Source organism: Pseudophryne corroboree, chromosome 6 (genome assembly GCF_028390025.1).
Source record: "Pseudophryne corroboree isolate aPseCor3 chromosome 6, aPseCor3.hap2, whole genome shotgun sequence".
NCBI classification, from domain to species: domain Eukaryota; kingdom Metazoa; phylum Chordata; class Amphibia; order Anura; family Myobatrachidae; genus Pseudophryne; species Pseudophryne corroboree.
In genome coordinates this window covers 28962953-28985604 of record NC_086449.1, presented here as the reverse complement: position 1 = coordinate 28985604, position 22652 = coordinate 28962953, and the positions used below count along the sequence as shown (strand labels likewise).

The 22652-nt window shown below is 48.1% G+C and overlaps 1 protein-coding gene across 3 annotated transcripts in view; it reads right to left on the bottom strand.

Moving 5' to 3' along the window:
- Positions 1-4409: 4409 nt before the first annotated feature.
- Positions 4410-22652, bottom strand: part of LOC134935972 (protein mono-ADP-ribosyltransferase TIPARP-like) — a 63865-nt gene continuing 45622 nt past the window's right edge. For all 3 annotated transcript variants that reach the window (XM_063930834.1, XM_063930836.1, XM_063930835.1), the window contains exons 4-6: positions 22139-22326; positions 6082-6375; positions 4410-5492 (exon numbers count right to left, since the gene is read on the bottom strand). In XM_063930834.1, the coding sequence (XP_063786904.1) occupies positions 5069-5492; positions 6082-6375; positions 22139-22326 (906 nt within the window). In that variant the 3' untranslated portion in view covers positions 4410-5068. The remainder of the gene's footprint in view (positions 5493-6081; positions 6376-22138; positions 22327-22652) is intronic.

Below are 22652 nucleotides of genomic sequence, written 5' to 3'. Positions count from 1 at the left end.
CAGGTACTAATAGACAAATAAAAACAAAAATGATCACAAAAAAGCCCAACCACCCCCCACCCTGTATATTCATTACAACCAAGATACACTTAGATCCACAAAACAATCCTAACTAAAGCTAAAAAACGATTGCAACCCCAGTGTATAGAGACAAACGATACAGCTATAAAAAAGCTATATCCTAGCATTCAGCTCTGCAAACTAAAACAACATCCCCGCTGTATGGACAATGAAAAAGGTACATGGCTAAAATAAAAAACCCCAGCATACATTGTAACACCTAAGAGAACAAAAAGGGTAAGAAAGACCCCCGAAATATCAAAAAGCAAACAACCGTCCTCAATGAGGGGCACAAGGTCTGCGGTCCAGCCAGGCCTCCACCTCCTGTGGGGTATTGAAGAAGTGTGTAGAGCCATCAGGCACAACCCGTAAGCATGCCGGGAACAACCTGGAATACTGCAGCTGGCAGTCACAAAGCTTCCGCTTTACTTGAAGAAACTGCACACGTAACTTTTGGACATCCACAGCGAAATCCGGATAGACAGAAATAACATGGTTGTCAAACTTTAAAGGCCCCTGAGTGCGGGCCAGCCGGAGGGCCGCATCCCGGTCTTTGTAGTGTAGAAAGCGAGCTATGAAAGACGTGCAGGAGCACCCGGTGGAGGAGCCCTAGCAGGTAAACGACGTGTTCTTTCCACAGAAAATTGAGGACTGAAGTCGTCACATGGAAACAATTGAAGGAGCCATTTTTCAAGGAATGATTCTGGAGAAGAGCCTTCCACTCTCTCCGGGAGGCCAACAAAACGTACATTATTACGGTGAAGCCTTCCTTCAATGTCAGACAGTTTTGCTTTAACTGCTGACATCTGGGTTAGTGAGGTCTTCCAAATCTGAGATACAGTGCTCGGCCTCCCCCACCCGTTCACGGATTGTTTGCATATCATGTCTGATCAGGGTAATATCCACCTGCACTTGGCCAATTTTATGCATAACTTGCTGTTCGGATGTAGATATGACCAGAAGAATCTGTTGCGTCGACTGGGATGTGTAGTCAGCCTGAGGAGGGGTCCCTGAAGGTGAAGGAGGGGATGGGAGAGCAGCACCTTGGGAGGGCTGAGAGGAGGAGCAAGAATCCCTGGCAAATTTTTCAAGCAAAACTGCCCCCACGCACCATAATGCAGTATGAGAGCAGTAGGGAGGGTCAGCAGAGATAACAATAAAATCCAGGTGCTGGAACACACTCAAATATGGTGAAGAGAATGTACCTATATTAAGGATACAGTCAAATGGGAGCACAGGACTACGTGGTCCCCAAATGTACATCAAATGGAGGACAGAGAGTGTGTGTATACCTCAAGCTGTACAGAACACAGGCTGCCTTTCACAGGGGAGGGAGTGCAGCGTCAGCACAGGCAGGAAGAGACTCCCAGCAGACACAATCAATGGAGGCCAGAGCTCCTCTGGGAAGTGTGCAGCGATTCCCTGTATATGGTGTCCCCAGTCCGTCGGCCACAGTGTGCGGGAGCTCAGGGCAGTGGAGAGCAGGCAGGAGTGGCAGAGGTAGCGGGTATCGCTCTGGAGAGGAGCTCCGGTGTAGCACGCTCGTAGCCTCCACTCACAGCTCCCAAGATGGCACCGCACTTCCGGCCAGACGGAGACAGGGAGATTGAGCGTCTCAGACCACAGGTCGTCCAGCCGGCTGCACCAGGTAAGTTCACACGCCGGGAGACCGTCCAAAATGATCAGCGCAGGATACTAGGCAGGGTGAGCAGGGTCAGGGGTGTCCAGCAGCGGGGAGGACAGGATTATTGGAGGATTGTAGACAGAGCACAGTCACCTAGCTTCCTACTGCATGCTCGGCCAAGCCACCCCCCCTTCCGGACATAGATTTGATGTCAATACGCCTCAATCATCAGGTACCAGTATACAGCTTAAGGGTACGAGACCCAGAGGCAAGTCTGGTAGACGCTCTGACATCTCCATAGGGATTTTAGCTAGTTTACGTGTTTCCTCCAATCCAGTTGTTGCTAAGGGTTCTCCGTAAATTCAAGAAAGAAGGCATGTTAATTCTGGGGGCTCCAGATTTGTCACTGCGAGCATGGTACGTGGATCTACAGGTGTTGTCGGTGGATGTGCCGCTACCATTACCACGACGTCCGGATCTTCTAATACACGGTTCCCGCTAATGAAACATCTGTCTTAAGGAAGAAGGGGTTTTCATAAAAGGTGAGGGATACCCTGCTCGGGGCAGGAAAACCTTCCTTGGCAAGGGTTTATCACAGAGTATGAAGACGTTTTTTTCAGTGGTGTTCAGCGAGAGGATTCAGCCCAACGTCTTTTCGTCTGTCACGTTGTTGGCTTTTCTGCAGTCAGATCTCGATTTAGGACTCAGATTGTCATCCCTAAAGGAGAGAGAGCGTTATCCCAGAGGCCAGATGTTCGTACCTTTCTTCAGGGAGTGATACATGTGCAGCCTCCCTTTGTACCTCCGGTAGCCCCGTGGAACTTATCTATAGTCCTAGGGGCGTTGAAGAAGCTGCCGTTTGAGCCTTTGGAAACTGGATTTATGTTGGCTCACCTGGAAAACATGTTTCCTGCTGGCGATTGCTTCAGCTCACCGGGTATCAGACCTCAGTGTTCTGTGGTGCCGCTCTCCGTTCCTGGTGTTTCACCAAGACAGGGCTGTGCTTCGGACTCGACTGCATTGTCTTCCTAAGGTTGTCTCTAAGTTTCATGTGAACCAGGAGATTGTGGTTCCAGCTTTAACCGATTCCTTCCAAATGGAAGCATCATTTGATGTGGTGCGGGCTCTCCGCATTTATGTGGACAGAACCAGGGAAGTTCGTAAGTCAGGTTCCCTATTTGTCCTGTACGACTTTCGCAGGCGGGGCTGGCCGGCCTCAAAACAAACAATAGCCCGTTGGCTTTGTTTGACTATTTGTCAGGCTTATACGGCTGCTGAGCTTCCCGTCTGGTGGGGGTCAGGGCCCATTCCACTAGCTCGGTAGGAGCATCCTGGGCAGCTCAGTGGGGGGCTTTGGCAGAGCAGCTATGTGGTCTTCAGCCCACACTTTCCTGAGATTTTATGTGTTTGACACTTTTGCGTCGGATGATGCAGCCTTTGTGCGTAAGGTTTTGAACACAGTCCAGGAGCGTCCACGCCCTTGAGGGGACAGCTTTGGGATGTCCCATTGTAATGACTCTTGTGCCCCCTAGTGGACAAAAAAGAAAACAGGATTTATGGTCTTACCTTGTTAAAGCCTTTTCTTTGAGTCCATAGGGAGCACCCTCCCGGATGCACCTGACCTGCAGGGATAATGGCCCTCATTCCGACCTGACCTCTGCTACTTTTAGTCCAGAGCTGACGTCAGGAACCCTCCCTGGAAACAACTGGACACGCCTGCGTTCGCCTGGACACGCCTCCAAAACGGTGAGTTGACACCTCCGGCCGTCCTCTTCCTGTCAATCTTCTAGCGTTCACCACTGCAAACGCTTTCTTCGCTTAATTCGTCGCTGCCCGCCGACGGTCGTCACCGGGCAGCGACACGCCTGCGCATTGTGGCCCGCACGCATGCGCAGGACATACCCGATCGCAGGGCTCAAAAAACTGCAGCGTGCGATCGGGTCGTAATTATCCCGAACGTTCCTAGATTGTTTAGTGTGTCCTTAACTTGAGTGTTAGTGACTCGGTAAGAGTATTGGCCTTCCTTCCTTCCTTCCTTCCTTCCAGTTCCTTACTCCTGCCACAGGCTTGGTAACCAAAACTGGTGGGGAGGGGGGATATAGGGGACGGGAGGCCCAAGTGTTGCTGGGTTATGAAATATAACTCATTGGCGCACGGACGCCTCCGCATCCCACCTATACCCATTGTAATGACTCCTGTGCCAACATGGACTCAAAGAAAAGGATTTAACAAGGTAAGACCATAAATCCTGTTATTGCACCCATCAGTCAGTGACCTGTTATATATATATACCAGTGGCCCACTGTACAATGGGTAGCACTCTAAAAAGAAAAAGTATACACATAGTTGAATGTGAGCAGACTAAAGTCAGCATTTGCATATTAATGTTTCTTAGATTATGGATGGTATTTACTTGTCAGTGTAAAGTGAAATGTATATAAGACCTTATAATACTGTATGTAGACTTAGGTGTCTGAAATCTGAATGCCTAGGCTTACCATACTGTCCCTTTAAACCAGGACACTCATGAATTACACATGTTCTGTGGCTGCTGCATGTCACCTGGTTTTAATCAGCCACAGAACCTGTGTAATTCATGAGTGTCCCGGATTAAAGGGACAGTATGGTAAGCCTATGAATGCCCATATGTACGATATCGGCTATATTCATCTGAAATAGTGACGTTTCCTGTTTAATACAGTTGTGACACTTTAATGTCTAATTTTATTGCTATTCTTTTGCTTTGAAAACGTGTTTATTGGAAAAGTCGCACAAAGAATAAGAATAACGCATAATAAGATTGTTAGAGAGATCAAAAGAGAACACACAGAAGATGTTCCAACCAGCACTAGAAATGTGCAGACCGCTTATATACAATGCTTCATGGATGTGCAGATCACATGGAGAATAAACAATATAAAGTAGCACAAACAATGATGATAATAATAATGTGTATATAAAATGTGAAAATATATGCTCCGCGGCTTGGGCCCCCACTGGGCCACTCCAACAAGGCCGGTGTGTACTCACTACCCACCCCGCTTCCCTACAGTAAATGGTGGTAGTCATTTTTAAAGTAGCAATCATTTACAAAGCAGAACCAGATTGGCTTTGCCGTGTAAATGATTGCAGCTTTAAAAATCTGGTCAGACTCGCAGGAAATCCCGCACTTCTGGCTTCTCATAGGCTATTACATTTAGCCCACAATGTTAATCACAGTTGCCATTTGGCTGTAGGATGCTACATGTACTGATATGCCTACTGTAGTAGGGTAAGTATACTGCGATGCACAAATACAGAAATATGGAACACCTTGGGGAGTGAATGAAACAATGGAAAAGAACAGCAATAGAAATAAGGGTCCTTAATCCAGAACCACAACCTTCAGATCTTCTGATATTTGATAAGAAAGTAAGGGTAGAACTGGTCATTATCAAACACAACAAATATGTCTGGGCTTTGGAGTTTGTTCACACAAGAGTCATAGAGGAGACTTGCGGGGTCCTCGGCACTTATAGGTGGCGGACGAACATAAGTAGATTGGCCCACAGAAGGATACCCGGGTAGCACCTTGGCGAGGAACATGAAGCGATAGCCATCAGTGGTGGGAGGAGAATAGGTATTTGAAAAGCAGGCGTCCCTGGCGAAGTAGCAGCCTCTACCATATACAGTCTCATTGCACACACGAGGATCAAAGTTTTGCCTACAAATGGCCTCTACGTTGGTTGCGTTTGTGCCATGGAATAGATGTCGCTCCAAAGTACTTTTCTCTATGTCACCAGGAGTCTGAGACATGTACACCCTCTTCCTGTAAGAAACAACCATTGTCATAGGCAAGTTGTCACATAACTATGGTATCTGTAAAAGATATATTGCGGCCGAGAGAAAATGAACACACACACAATTAGTGTTCAAACAATACTCTGATTTTTAGGGGGTTTTATAGTTTCTTCATTGCTTATCATATATTCAGAGCATGCGTAAACTTTTGCCAAAAGTGTTATCAAAATCACATACACGCTGTAAGCTCTTCTTTGTATTAGCAGCAGGGGGCAACATTGCCTAAATTATTAAAAAACAAATAACTACTAACGTCTAGATTTTTCTACTGTCCGTGAGAACATACAGATAAAATCATTCCAACGAATCCATTGTTACATTTTATATATCTATCTCTATTTGGTGAGAACATGTGAAAATATGTGGAACATCCTTGTTTCTGCATGTCAGCATACATTTGAACAAACCATTATTTAACACTATTATCATAAATTTCAATAATTTACATTTCATCCAATGGCTGGATTATGTAAGTGTGAGCAGCAGTCTACGGGCGGTCTCATTCCCAGGCTTCTGGCCGATATCGAAGCAAATATTATTTAAGCCGTCAATCTCACCTGAAATATTTCTCCCACTGGAAGTAGTTCTGTACCCGGGAGATCTGGTGGATGATATATTTGTGCTCCGGCATTGTCTTGTGGAAGTAACTGTACACAGCCCAGTACACTCTGTTCGCCCATGTCAGTGGGGTCTTCTCGTAAACGAGTGAGGTATCTGTTATCAGCCAGGTATTGGGGTACACACTTCCAGCGGTCTTGTGCTTGTTACACTGTGCAGTTGAGTTTGGGGGCAGGCAACTGGAGAATTTATAGACGGAGGGTGTACTTGTATTGGCGTGACTGGGGAGTGTCCTAAAACAGGCAAAAAGCAACTATTTAATTTCAGTCACTGTCAGTCATTTCCATCCACATTTCCCCTTCTATTTTGGTGACACAAGTTTTAAGCAGCCTTGAAACGCTAGATTTACTGGCTCCAATATCAGCAATATCAGGAACAGTCAGAGATGTGTGCTTTCTCTCTAGTCCCCACATTTACATCATAAAAATTTACTGTCACAATTTACTTGCACACCTTTATAGCTTCAAGGACACTTGGCTGCATAGACATTAAAGGAGTACAATCCCCACCATGAAACTACTGAATTTGTTTTTAATTTCTAAGGTTTCTGTTCAATAATACCGTTTTCAGACCACCAGCTACTAACACGGGTTATTGCACAAGACCGCGTATAGCCCATGTTGCTGTGCGGTCTGAAAGGTGCCAGGGAAAATATCCCGGATCGAGTGACCCCGTAATTTCAACCCTGGTCCCTCTGTGGTGTGAATGAGTTGCTGGGTCAATGCGACCCATTTCTTGTTCACACTGAATAGAAGGGCAGCGCTTCAAGATTATCTGATCTCCAAGCGCCGCCCCCGCACACGTCACCAACCCGGCTATACGCCGGGCTGGAGTCGCCAGTGTAAAGGGACCTGAGGTGGGTTGCACCCATATATGGCTCCCGTGTGCGACCCGCCAATAGCGGTGTGAAAGGGGTTTAAATATTAATCTGTAAAACACCATACATTTCAGGAATTGCACTGTACTTATGATCACTATGGAAAACTAGGGACCTTTCTAATTACATATTTTTACAATCTGGGAGTACACCCAGGAATGAGGGACATATACACTGTGTGGACCAAAGTGATTGGACACCCCCACATAAGTGAAATGGTGCGCTCCTGCCGCAAACACAAGTTCATGAAGGTATAAAATGGGTAGAGGGGCACTGATTAGATCATTTGCTAATGAAACGGCTTGCTAGACGGAGCTAATCGAGTTTGAAAAGGGGATTGTCGTAGACTGTGTGATGTCATGTTTCCAGGGTGATGCTCGTATACAGAAAATTCAGTAACCAGGATGGATTGGCCATTTTAGAGTCCAGAGAGAACCTCTGGGACGAATGGGAGCAACGGGTGGTGTTCTAGGCTGACTCGACCTTCAGCGTCACAGTTGGTCACTGTACTTAATGCGGAATGGCAAAACATACCACCTGCTGCTGTCCAGGAACTTGTGGACGTCAATAACATCTTCTTAATCTATTTGCTATCAGTGTCCAATCACTTTTGTCTACATAGAGTAGAAGCTCCACATTCAGTCATTGGAATAAACAAATGGTGATACAAGTGGTGGCTTCCTCCCTCTGCTGGAGCACGGACAGGAGACTGGGACAGACTGGAGCAGGGGCAGAACACTACATAGCCGGGACGCATAGTAATATTTCTCAGGGAGACCATGTTGCAGGGTGATGCTCGTATACAGAAAATTCAGTAACCAGGATGGATTGGCCATTTTAGAGTCCAGAGAGAACCTCTGGGACGAATGGGAGCAACGGGTGGTGTTCTAGGCTGACTCGACCTTCAGCGTCACAGTTGGTCACTGTACTTAAGACGGAATGGCAAAACATAACGCCTGCTGTTGTCCAGAAAATTGTGGATGTTAATAAGGAGATTTATGGTAGAACTTGCCATAGTTAAATCTCTTTCTGCGAGGTACACTGGATTCCACAGGGAATAACAGCGGGGTGTAGAGTTGGATCTTGATCCGAGGCACCAACAGGCTAAATATTTGACTATTCCCAGAATGCCTTGCACCGCCTCCTCTATATCCCCGCCTCCAGGCACTGGAGCTCAGTTTTGTTAACCAGTCCAATGCAGTAGCAGGTAAAAAAGACGATAGTAGTTAGCCACATAGACCCACATTCTCACAACAGGAGAAGGTACCAGCGGCTAATGCCATACAAACCCAAAGAAGCTAAGTGCGTCAGGGTGGGCGCCCTGTGGAATCCAGTGTACCTTGCAGAAAGAGATTTAACAATGGTAAGTTCTACCATAAATCTCCTTTTCTACAGTGGGGTACACTGGTATTCCACAGGGAATAACATCAGGGATGTCCTAAAGCAGTTCCTCATGGGAGGGGACGCACTGTAGTGGGCACAAGAGCCCGGCGTCCAAAGAAAGCATCCAGGGAGGCGGAAGCATCAAAGGCATAAAACCTAATGAACGTGTTCACTGAGGACCACATAGCCGCCATGCACAACTGTTCGAGGGACGCGCCACGGCAGGCCGCCCAAGAAGGTCCAATAGACTGAGTAGAATGGGCCTTGATAGCAGCAGGAGCTGGAAGACCAGCATGCGCATAAGGTTGTGCAATCACCATTCTAATCCATCTGGCCAAAGGTTGCTTATTCGCAGGCCAGCCACGCTTGTGAAAGCCAAAAAGGACAGAGAGAGAGACTCAGATTTCCTAAGAGAAGCGGTTCTCTTCACATAGATATGGAGAGCCCGTACCACATCCAAAGACTGCTCTTTGGAAGACAAACCAGGAGAGATAAAGGCCGGAACCACAATCTCCTGGTTAAGGTGGAAATATGACACCACCTTAGGTAGATAACCATGGTGAGTTCTAAGAACCATCCGGTCACGGTGAAAAATCAGAAAGGGTGACCGACAGGATAAGGCACCCATGTCTGAAACCCTTCGAGCAGAGGCAATAGCCAGCAAAAATAAGACTTTAAGCGTAAGCCATTTAAGGTCCTCAGACTCAAGAGGTTCAAATGGAGACTCTTGTAGGGCATCGAGAACAACAGACAGATCCCATGGAGCCACAGGAGGGACATAGGAAGGCTGAATCCGTAAAACACCCTGAGTGAAAGTATGAACGTCAGGCAGAGACACAGTTTTTCTCTGAAACCACACCGACAAGGCTGAAATATGAACCTTGAGGGAGGACAGACGAAAGCCTAAGTCCAGGCCTTGTTGCAGAAAAGCCAACAGTTTGGCAGTACTGAACTTGTATGCATCGAAATTCTTAGCTGCACACCAGCTGAAGTAAGAATTCCAGACCCTATAATAAATCCGAGCCGACGCTGGTTTACGGGCTTTCAACATAGTTTGAATGACCTCCTCAGAAAATCCTTTGGCCCTCAGGAGTGAAACTTCAAGAGACACGCCATCAAAGCCAGACGGGCCAGATCCTGGTAGACACAAGGGCCCTTAACGAGGAGGTCTGGGCGTTGCGGAAGCAGAAGAGGACGCTCTATCGAGAGACCCTGCAGGTCTGAGAACCAATGCCATCTGGGCCACGCTGGAGCAATTACAAGTAATATTCCTCCTTCTTGCTTGAACTTCCGAATTACCCTAGGCAGGAGTGACACCGGATGGAACATGTACGGCAGCCAAAAGTTCCATGGAATTGCCAGGGTGTCCACAAACGCTGCTTGAGGATCCCTTGTCATTGCTCCGAAGACCGGAACCTTGTGATTGTGTCGAGACGCCATCAGGTCTACATCTGGTAGGCCCCACTTGTCCACTAGGAGTTGAAAGACTTCTGGATGAAGACTCCACTCTCCGGCATGTACGTCCTGACGACTGAGGAAGTCCGCTGCCCAGTTGAGGGCCTCGGAATGAACACTGCCGATAAGACTGGCAGATGGCGATCTGCCTATTGACGAATCTTTGACACTTCCATCATTGCCATGTGGCTTCGCGTGCTGCCTTGATGATTTATGTACGTCACTGTGGTGGCGTTGTCCAACTGTACTTGAACAGGCCTGTTCTGTACCAGAGGCCGGGCAAGTTTCAGAGCTTTTGAACAATGCCCGCAACTCCAGAATATTTAATCGGGAGGAGAGATTCCTCCCTGGTCTACCGACCCTGTAGAGAGTGTTGCGCCAACACCACGCTCCAACCCCGCAGGCTGGCATCCGTCATTAGGAGGACCCAGTTGGAGATCCAGAAGGGACGACCCCTGCTCAATTGTCGATCCTGTAGCCACCAGCTCAGTGACAGACGAACCTCCGGAGTCAAGGAAATCATGTGAGATCTGATCTGGTGAGGCAGGCCGTCCCACTTGGCAAGAATTAGCTTCTGCAGAGGGTGAGAGTGAAATTGAGCATACTCCAACATGTCGAAAGCCGACACCATGAGGCCTAGTACTTGCATCGCCGAGTGTATCGACACTCGTGGGCGAGAAAGGAAACATTGTATCCTATCCTGAAGCTTCAGGACTTTCTCTGGAGACAAGAACAAGCATTGGTTGTGTGTGTCCATTAGTGCCCCCAGGTGCACCATGCTCTGAGCAGGGACCAGTGAGGACTTCTTCCAATTTATGAGCCACCCGTGTGCTTATAGGAATTGGAGCGTCAGTTCCAGATGACGGATGAGAACCTCTGGGGAGTTCAGCAAGTCGTCCAGATACGGCAGGATCCTGATACCTTGCCGACGGAGAATGGCCGTCATGACTGCCATAACCTTGGTGAAGATCCGAGGAGCTGTAGTCAGTCCAAAGGGCAAGGCTTGGAATTGAAAATGCAGGTTGCCAATAGCAAACCGCAGATGCTGCTGATGCAACACGGCAATAGGTATGTGTAGGTAAGCATCCTGTATGTCCAGAGATACCATATAATCCTTGGGCTCCAAAGCCAGAACAATAGAGCGAAGAGTTTCCATACGGAATTTGGAGACCTTCACAAACTTGTTGAAAGATTTGAGGTTGAGAATGGGCCAGGAGGATCCATTCGGCTTCGAAACTAGGAACAGCGTTGAAAAGTACTCCCTTCCCCTCTGAGACAGAGGCACTGGCACTATCACTCCTGTGTCCAGGAGGAATTGCACCACCCAACGTAGAGTTTTTGCTTTTAACGGATCCGAAGGGATACCTGTCGAGCAAAATCTGTGAGGGGAACGTTTCCTGAAACAGATGGCATATCCGTGAGTGACGACTCCCCTCCCCCAGGCGTCAGAAGTGGTATGTAACCATTCCTGGGTGAACCGCAGAAGTCGGCTTCCCACCCTGGGGTCCCAAGGTGGAGGCCCGCGCCGTCATGCAGCAGGCTTTTCTGGTTTGGAAGCAGGCTGACAGGCAGCCCAAGAATGTTTAGATTTGGGCTTAGAGGTTTTGGAAGTACGAGCTTGTTTTGAGTACACCTGACCCTTTGCTTTACTTGGAGGTCAAAAGGAACGAAAGGAGGTACTTTTAGCCTTCGGAGCCGAAGGATTAGTACTTGGTAGACATGCAGTCTTAGCAGATGCTAAATCAGCAACAATCTTGTTCTAATCTTCCCTAAATAGTATGTCTCCCTTAAAAGGGATAACCTCCAAGGTCTTTTTAGAGTCCAGGTCCACCGACCAGGACCGCAACTACAGAATCCAGCGAGCCAGAATGGACGTAGTAGACGCTTTGTCCGCCAGAACACCGGCATCAGAGGCCGCCTCCTGAATGTAATGAGAGGCCGTGGTAAAATATGAAAGACACTGTCGGGCATTATCAGAAAAATTCAGACGTAGCTCTGCCTCAACAGCTTGAACCCAGGCTTCAATACCCTTGGCAGCCCAAGAAGCTGCTATAGTGGGTCTTTGTACGGCACCTGCCAGAGTGTAAATAGACTTCAAGCAACCCTCCACATGCTTATCGACGGTTCCTTCACAGAGGTGACTGTAGTGACAGGCAGAGTAGAAGACACCACAAGACGAGCGACATGTGATTCCACCGGTGGTGTTGTTTCCCAATTCTTACTTAACTCTGCAGAGAGGGGATAACGAGCTAGCATCTTTTTAGATAGGGAGAATTTCTTTCCAGGAGATTCCCAGGATTCCGGACATATGTCAACTAAATGGTCAGAATGTGGCAAAACTAATTTAGTGACCTTCTGACGTTTGAACTTATCAGGTTTCTTAGTCGTATCTGGAGTGTCAGTTTCATCATCAATCGGAAGAATCAGTTTGATGGCCTCCAATAGGTCAGGAGCATCAACCTGTGTTGTAGATTCCTCATCAGAAGCATCTGCATCAGTGTCTGATGGGTCATTATATACTCCATCTTCATCGGATGAAGTTTCCGAAACATGGGTAGATTGTGAGGAAGTAATGGCCCGCTTAGAGGACCCCTTGGTCTTAGGAGGGCAAGGGTTGAGCTTTTGTTTAACCAAAGACTGATTTAATTGCTGTAACTGAGTTGACAGAGTATCCGCCCATGGCGGATTAACTACAGGGACAATATGTGACTGTAATGGCACAGGAGGTCCCACAGGGGGCGTAAGTCACGTTACTAGCGTAGTCAGTAAATTAGAAAAAGCAACCCAAGGTGGGTCTTGGTGAGCTACCGGTGCTGCAGATTGACTGAGGGGTACAGAACCCCTGGTACCCGGACCCTCAGCTGGAATATTTTCCTCAGATAAATCCTCAGCGTCAGCACTGCATGAAGCAGGATCAGACACAGATCTTCCGTCCTGTGTAGCAGACATTATATGGAAACGTAGCCTTAGGGCGTACCAGTACAATATAGCCAGACACAGTACCTGACAAAAAACCCCTGTGCAGTGTGACTGAAAACGCAGAGCATAAACAGAGGATAAGTGGTATATGGTGACTGAAAAACACTGAGAAAAAATACAAAACAGCATATCCTGTGAAACACTATATATATATATATATATATATATATATATATATTATGACCCTGCTGCACTTAGCCCCCCTCAGGGTACAGAATACAGTGATAGCAATATGTGATACACAGAATGGAAACCACACAGAAGCTATTGGCACACACACAGTCACATGTACAATGCAGAAATGATTACACACAACAATAAGACTGCACTGGACTAGTATTACTACATAAAGCTATGTATGTATACAGTTATAACAATGCACAGTAAACACTGGATGTATATCACAGAATACTTGTACTAAATATCCCTGTAGATATGCACTTGTTCTTAACTAACACTGTCTAAACGACATGTAGAATACTTAAGTGTCCTGTAAAATGCACAGCGCTGATGAGGCAGGCGGCTTTACACAGAGGAGACAGTGCCCAGCAGTCCCAGATCAGCGCAGCTCTGTGTAATGGCGCCCAAACGCTGACAGGGAGTGAGGGAGAGAGAGAGAGAGAGAGAGAGAGATGCAGCTTCAGAGTGGGAACATTTGCAGTAAATGGCGCCTGGTCAGGTCAGAGCCTTATTTCCTATGCTGGACTTCACCACCGGGTACTATGGAGCCTGTAATAAATAAGAATTTACTCACCGGTAATTCTATTTCTCGTAGTCCGTAGTGGATGCTGGGAACTCCGTAAGTACCATGGGGAATAGCGGGCTCCGAAGGAGGCTGGGCACTCTAGAAAGATCTTAGACTACCTGGTGTGCACTGGCTCCTCCCACTATGACCCTCCTCTAAGCCTCAGTTAGGACACCGTGCCCGGACGAGCGTACACAATAAGGAAGGATTTTGAATCCCGGGTAAGACTCATACCAGCCACACCAATCACACCGTATAACTCGTGATATGAAACCCAGTTAACAGTATGAAACAACTGAGCCTCTCAACAGATGGCTCAACAATAACCCGATTTAGTTAACAATAACTATGTACAAGTATTGCAGATAAACCGCACTTGGGATGGGCGCCCAGCATCCACTACGGACTACGAGAAATAGAATTACCGGTGAGTAAATTCTTATTTTCTCTGACGTCCTAGTGGATGCTGGGAACTCCGTAAGGACCATGGGGATTATACCAAAGCTCCCAAACGGGCGGGAGAGTGCGGATGACTCTGCAACACCGAATGAGAGAACTCCAGGTCCTCCTCAGCCAGGGTATCAAATTTATATAATTTTGCAAACGTGTTTGCCCCTGACCAAGTAGCAGCTCGGCAAGTCGTAAAGCCGAGACCCCTCGGGCAGCCGCCCAAGATGAGCCCACCTTCCTTGTGGAATGGGCATTGACAGATTTTGGCTGTGGCAGGCCTGCCACAGAATGCGCAAGCTGAATTGTACTACAAATCCAACGAGCAATAATCTGCGTAGAAGCAGGAGCACCCAGCTTGTTGGGTGCATATAGGATAAACAGCGAGTCAGATTTTCTGACTCCAGCCGTTCTGGAAACATATATTTTCAGGGCCCTGACCACGTCCAACAACTTGGAGTCCTCCAAGTCCCTAGTAGCCGCAGGCACCACAATAGGCTGATTCAGGTGAAACGCTGACACCACCTTAGGGAGAACTGGGGACGAGTCCTCAATTCTGCCCTATCCATATGGAAAATCAGATAAGGGCTTTTACATGATAAAGCCGCCAATTCTGATACTTGCCTGGCCGAAGCCAAGGCCAATAACATGACCACCTTCCACGTGAGATATTTCAGATCCACGTTTTTAGTGGCTCAAACCAATGTGATTTTAAGAAACTCAACACCACGTTGAGATCCCAAGGTGCCACAGGAGGCACAAACGGGGGCTGAATATGCAGCACTCCTCTTATAAATGTCTGAACTTCAGGTACTGAAGCTAGTTCTTTTTGAAAGAAAATCGACAGAGCCGAGATCTGTACCTTAATGGAACCCCATTTAAGGCCCATAGTCACTCCTGCTTGCAGGAAATGCAGAAATCGACCTAGTTGAAATTCCTCTGTTGGGGCCCTTTCGGCCTCACACCATGCAACATATTTCCGCCATATGCAGTGATAATGATTTGCTGTAACCTCTTTCCTGGCTTTAGTAAGCGTAGGAATGACTTCCTCCGGAATGCCCTTTTCCTTCAGGATCCGGCGTTCAACCGCCATGCCGTCAAACGCAGCCGCGGTAAGTCTTGGAACAGACAGGGCCCCTGCTGCCGCAGGTCCTGTCTGAGTGGCAGAGGCCATGGGTCCTCTGATATAAATTCTTGAAGTTCTGGGTACCAAGCTCTTCTTGGCCATCCACGAGTATCGTTCTTACTCCTCGCCTTCTTATTATTCTCAGTACCTTTGGTATGAGAGGCAGAGGGGAGAACACATAAACCGACTGGTACACCCACGGTGTTACCAGAGCGTCCACAGCTATCGCCTGAGGGTCCCTTGACCTGGCGCAATATCTTTTATAGCTTTTTGTTGAGGCGGGACGCCATCATGTCCACCTGTGGCCTTTCCCAATGGTGTACAATCCTTTGGAAGACTTCTGGAGGAAGTCCCCATTCTCCCGGGTGGAGGTCGTGTCTGTTGAGAAGATCTGCTTCCCAGTTGTCCACTCCGGGAATGAACACTGCTGACAGTGCTAACACATGATTTTCCGCCTATCGGAGAATCCTTGTGGCTTCTGCCATCGCCATCCTGCTTCTTGTGCCGCCCTGTTGGTTTACATGGGCGACTGCCGTGATGTTGTCTGATTGGATCAGTACCGGCTGGTTTTGAAGCAGAGGCCTTGCCGGCCTCAGGGCATTGTAAATGGCCCTCAGGTCCAGAATATTTATGTGTAGGGAAATAACCTGACTTGACCAAAGTCCCTGGAAGTTTCTTCCCTGTGTGACTGCCCCCCAGCCTCAAAGGCTGGCATCCATGGTCACTAGGACCTAGTCCTGTATGCCGAACCTGCGGCCCTCTTGAAGATGGGCACTCTGCAGCCACCACAGTAGAGATACCCTGGTCCTTGGAGACAGGGTTATCAGCCTATGCATCGGAAGATGCGATCCGGACCACTTGTCCAACAGGTCCCTCTGAAAAGTTCTTGTAAGGAACCTGCCTAATGGGATTGCTTCGTAGGAAGCTACCATTTTTCCCAGGACTTGCGTGCAATGATGCACCGCTACCTGTTTTGGCTTCAGGAGGTCTCTGACTAGAGATGACAACTCCTTGGCTTTCTCCTCCGGGAGAAACACTATTTCTGGTTTATGTCCAGAACCATCCCCAGGAACAGTAGACGTGTCATAGGAACCAGCTGTGACTTTGGACTGTTTAGAATCCAACCGTGCTGTTGTAGCACTTTCCAAAATAGTGCTACCCCGACTACCAACTGCTCCTTGGACCTCGCCCTTATAAAGAGATTGTCCAAGTACGGGATAATTACAACTCCCTTTTTTCGAAGGAGTATCATCATTTCGGCCATTACCTTGATAAAACACCCTCGGTGCCATGTACAGTCCAAACGGCAGTGTCTGGACTTGGTAATGGTAATCCTGTACCACAAATCTGAGGTACTCCTGGCGAGGATGGTAAATGGGGACATGCAGGTAAGCATCCTTGATGTCCCGGGATACCATGTAATCCCCCTCGTCCAGGCTTGCAATAACCGCCCTGAGCGATTCCATCTTGAACTTGAATTTTTTTATGTATGTGTTCAAGGATTTTAAATATAAAATGGGTCACACCGAACCATGCGGTTTCGGTACCCCAACCCGTGTGGAATAGTAACCCCGTCCTTGTTGAAGTAGGGGCACCTTGAGTATTACCTGCTGGGAATACCGCTTATTAATTGCCTCTAGCACAGCCTCCCTGCCTGAGGGAGTTGTCAGCAAGGCATATTTTAGGAAACGGCTGGGGGGAGACATCTCGAATTCCAGCTTGTACCCCTGAAATACTACTTGAAAGAAACAGGGATCCACCTGTGAGCGAGCCCACTAATTGCTGAAATTTTTGAGACGGCCCCCCACCGTACCTGGCTACACCTGTGGAGCACCCGCGTCATGGTGTGGACTCACAGGAGGCGGGGGAAGAATCTTGATTCTGGGAACAGGCTGACTGGTGCAGCTTTTTCCATCTACCCTTGTCTCTGTACAGAAAGGAAGCGCCATTTGACCCGCTTGCTTTTCTGAAGCCGAAAGGACTGTACCTTTGTCTGTGAGGAAACCTGAGGTAAAATTATTTCTTCCCAGCAGTTGCTGTGGATACGAGGTCCCAGAGACCATCCCCAAATAATTTCTCACCCTTATAAGGCTCTCTATGCGCTTTTTAAGTCAGTATCACCTGTCCAGTGACAGGTCTCTAATACCCTCCTGACAGAATGGACATTACCTTCATTTTGGATGCCAGCCGGCAAAATATCCCTCTGTGCATCCCTCATATATAAGACGACGTCTTTAATATGTTCTCATATTAGCAAACTAGTATGCTTGACAGGGTCACCGACCACGCTGCAGCAGCACGATCTGCAGGTTTCAGTCTAGTACCTGAGTGTGTAAATACAGACTTCAGGATAGCCTCCTGCTTTTTATCAACAGGTACCTTCAAAGTGGCCGTTCCTAAAACGGCAGTGCCACCTTTTTTGACAACCGTGTGAGCGCCTTATCCACCCTAGGGGATATCTCCCAGCGTAACTTATCCTCCTGGCGGGAAAGGGTACGCCATCAGTAACTTTTTATAAATTACCAGTTTCTTAACGGGGGAACCCACGCTTTTCACACACTTCATTTATTCATCTGATGGGGGAACAAAACACTGCCTGTTTTTTCTCCCCAAACCTAACACCCATTTTTAAAGGTGCTTGGGTTAATGTCAGAAATGTATAACACATTTTTTATTGCCGGGATCAAGTCACGGATGTTCCTAGTGGATTGTGTATATTGTCTCCACCTTGTCGACACTGGAGTCAGACTCCGTGTCGACATCTGTGTCTGCCATCTGAGAGAGCGGGCGTTTTTGAGCCCCTGATGGCCTTTGAGACGCCTGGGCAGGTGCGGGCTGAGAAGCCGGCTGTTCCACAGCTGTTACGTCATCCACCCTTTTATGTAAGGAGTTGACACTGTCGGTTAATACCTTTCACCTATCCATCCACTCTGGTGTCGGCCCCACAGGGGGCGACATCACATATATCGGCCTCTGTTCCGTCACCATATAAGCCTCCTCATTCAACATGTCGACACAGCCGTACCGACACACCGCAGACACACAGGGAATGCTCTAAACGAGGACAGGACCCAAAAAAGCCCTTTGGGGGGACAGAGTGAGAGTATGCCAGCACACACCAGAGCGCTATATAATGCAGGGACTAACTGAGTTATGTCCCCTATAGCTTTATATATAATGTATACTGCGCCTAAATTTAGTGCCCCCCCTCTCTTTTTTAACCCTTTTCTGTAGTGTAGACTGCAGGGGAGAGCCAGGGAGCTTCCTTCCAGCGGAGCTGTGAGGGAAAATGGCGCCAGTGTGCTGAGGAGATAGGCTCCGCCCCTTTTTCGCGGCCTATTCTCCCGCTTTTTATGGAATTCTGGCAGGGGTATTTACCTCATATATAGCCCCTGGGGCTATATATTGAGGTATTTTAGCCAGCCAAGGTGTTTTTATTGCTGCCTCAGGGCGCCCCCCCCAGCGCCCTGCACCCTCAGTGACCGGAGTGTGAAGTGTGTGAGAGGAGCAATGGCGCACAGCTGCAGTGCTGTGCGCTACCTTGGTGAAGACAGAGTCTTCATGCCACCGATTTTCCGGACTTCTTGCTTCTGGCTCTGTAAGGGGGACGGCAGCGCGGCTCCGGGACCGAACATCAAGGCTGGGCCTGCGGTCGATCCCTCTGGAGCTAATGGTGTCCAGTAGCCTAAGAAGCCCAATCCGGCTGCAAGCAGGCGAGTTCGCTTCTTCTCCCCTTAGTCCCTCGCTGCAGTGAGCCTGTTGCCAGCAGGTCTCACTGAAAATAAAAAAATTTAAGACTATTACTTTCTAAGAGCTCAGGAGAGCCCCTAGTGTGCATCCAACCTCGGCCGGGCACGAAATCTAACTGAGGCTTGGAGGAGGGTCATAGTGGGAGGAGCCAGTGCACACCAGGTAGTCTAAGATCTTTCTAGAGTGCCCAGCCTCCTTCGGAGCCCGCTATTCCCCATGGTCCTTACGGAGTTCCCAGCATCCACTAGGACGTCAGAGAAAACAGATTTTAGTAAATCCGGCCTGTGCTCCTTGCCCTGGTGGAGATAGTGGGGTCCCTGTACGGCCACAGTGTCCACGCCAGCGGCGCGGTCCATCTCTGGAGACCGCAGCCGGATCGTGATTTTAGTGGGTCCCACCTGGGGGCCCCTCTTACCTCCTCTCGAACTTGTGCGGCCACGCGATCCAGGAGAGCCGCGGCGGTATGTGTGCCTGATGAGACCGGAGTGCCTCCGCTGTAAGTACCCGGCAACCAGGGCGCGGGAGTATACAGTGTCGCTGGGGGAAGATGAGGGAGCAGCAGCACGATATGTCAGTATGACATATAGCACCAAGTGCCTGTGCTGCGGCCCTTGAAGTCTTCTTTCTCAAAAAAGCTTTTTTCAGGGCTGCTTAAAGCAGGCCATCCTGTTAGCTGCCTGCACTGCAGGCACCAACTTACAAACTGAGCTTGAGTGCCTGGAGGCGGGGATATAGAGGGGGCGGTGCAAGGCATTCTGGGAACAGTCAAAGATTTAGCCTGCTGGTGCCTCAGATCAAGATCCAACTCTACACCCCGATGTTATTCCCTGTGGAATACCAGTGTACCCCGCTGCAGAAAATATCTTACTGATCTATTTACTGTCAGTGTCCAATCACTTTTCTCTACATAATGTAGAACACAGGTTCTCAAACTTGGTCCTCAGGGGCGCACAGAGTGCATGTTTTACAGATAACCCAGCAAGGGCACAGGTGTTTTAATTACTCACTGACACATTTTAAAAGGTCCACAGGTGTAGTTAATTATTTCACTTGTGATTCTGTGAGGAGACCTGCAAAACATGCACTGTGTGGGGTCCTGAGGACCGAGTTTGAGAACCTATGGTGTAGAACAGTGATGGCTAACCTTGACACTCCAGCTGTTGTTGAACTACACATCCCAGCATGCCCTGCTACAGTTTTGCTATTTGGCCATGCTAAAACTGATGCAGAGCATGCTGGGATGTGTAGTTCAACAACAGCTGGAGTGTCAAGGTGTAGAACAGGGCTGGCCAAACCAGTCCTCGAGATCTACCAACAGTACACATTTTCCAGACCACCTAGCTGGTGCACAGGTGTAGTTATTACTATTTAAGATGTGCTGCATTCATTCCTAACTGACAATTCTACAGATCTCCAGGAGGCCTGGAAAACATGAACTGTTGGTAGATCTCGAGGACCGGTTTGGCCAGCCCTGGTGTAGAAGCTCCACATTCAGTCATTGGAATAAACAAATGGTGATACAAGTGGTGGCTTCCTCCCTCTGCTGGAGCACGGACAGGAGACTGGGACAGACAGGAGCAGGGGCAGAACACTACATAGCCGGGACGCCCAGTAATATTTCTCAGGGAGACCATGTTGCAGAACATTGCAGTGCTATGGAGCATGCGTCCTGGTTCCAGGGGCAAGCATGAGTCCTCATAAAGCTATGGGATACACACATTTACTGTACACAGGCGGACAACCACAGCACTGGCCATGTACTGTAGAAGGACAGTGACAGCCTTCTCTGGAACCACAAGAAGATGGAGGATCAGTTAGATGGTAATGGTGGGCAGCAGGTGACCGGTTCATGGTATCTTTCTCTGGTTTCCGCTATCTCCCTTCATTACAACAGTGGGACACCACCATCGCTCCAATGTGGTACCAGCAGTTGGCTTGCATGATGCCTGGAACAGCACCCTGGAGATCTGCCTGGAGTGTCCTTAGGATGCTCTGAGTGCACAGCTCCTCCCAGGTACTGGCAGCTCCACACCCTCATTGTGACTTCATGACATCACATATTTGGGGGCAGGAGCAGCAAAGGGGGAAATATATACTGCTAAAGCCCTGCAGGTGGCGCTATGTATTATGTGGTCGGCAGGAGCACTATGAATTGTCATTAGCAGGGGGCGCTATGTATTATGTAGTCAGAGGGGAGCGCTATTATTATATGATTAGTGGGATCGCCGGGGACGGGTCAGCCAGAGGCAGATCCCAGGCCTGAGTAAAGATGGGTACCCTTTCCCCCTCCCCTATCAGCACCCCTCGGTTCTACATATGTGTTGAGGTTCCTCTTCTGTAGGACCAATTTGAATAGCAATGGGCTGTTAATAAAAATAATGATGAGCAGGATGTTTCCCCCTCTGGATTACCAGATGGGTTTCCATGAACTCTGTGAGATTTAGGGGTTTGATCTCACCACTTATCATCAGTGTTTTGATTTTTAACCATAGTAAATCCGGGTGTGGTATGTTAGATAGACTAGACTTAGGTCGACGGTGTCTAGGTCAACCACTATTGGTCGACAGTAAGTAGGTCAACATGGTTTCTAGGTCGACATGTACTAGGTTGACGTGTTTTTTTTGTTTGTTTTTTTGGCGTCATTTTCTTCGTAGAGTGACCGGGAACCCCAAATAGTGCACCGTGTCCCCTCGCATGGCTCGGTTACCGTTCCCAATTGTAGTCCACGTGGATCGTAAGTATGAAAAAGTTAAAAAAATTAAACAAATGTGAAAAATTCATGTCGACCTTTTGTCCTGTCGACCTAGAAACCATGTCGACCTACTTACTGTCGACCAATAGTGGTCTACCTACATATTGTTGTTGTCGGCCTAGAGACTGGATACCAGTAAATCCCGTGGTCTTCAGATGACAACCATTGGCCACATGCATTGGTTTCAAAATCTAAGATCTCAACCTTCAGCTAACTTATATATTTATATAGTAGTATGCATATTGTAACTTCCACTGGCACTGTTGCGGTAAATCACATTACTAGGCGCCATTTATCAAATGTAATAAAAATCGATTTCGCTGAATAGGGGCGAGCATGGAAATTTCCTCCACTTCACATGCAACCCTGAATCAGGCCAAAAATCATCCCCTATACAGAAAGTACAGGGTTTTCTCAGTCTGATGTGTAGTGAGCTCTACCCGTGTTTCTGGAATCAGGTCTACCCACCCAACTCTTCTCACCAGAGCTTTGATGTCAGTGAGGCAACTGATCTGAATATCGGCCGTTTCCTCATCCTCCTAATGGTTCCAGTATCGAGGTTTATTTGCATCATGTCCGTAAGATGAAGAGAATAGGCGAATTTGAAGCTCTTACAGTACACCTCTTCACAATTGTCCATCAGGCCTTCTTCTATGCACTTCATAAAGTCCTGCATGAGACAAGAAAAGATGGATAAGAACATATGACCCAGTAATAGTACAGAAGGAGACCAGAACTCCACCAGCTCAGAGCGGGATGTAAATGGCTGTATGGAGAGGTGACCTCCACCTCTTTGTGTCATTTCCTAGTCTCCGCAAATGTGCTCCATGGCAGTAGTGTGGGCGACTGTCCTTCTGCAAACACTGGACCTGACTCAGATATGGCGGTGACGCTCTGATATGGTAATGCAGCAGGGGCATCTAGTATAAGTAGACTCGGTTGCATCTTAGGATGCTGCATGGGATCACTCTGCAGCAACATCTGTCTGCTGAGTGA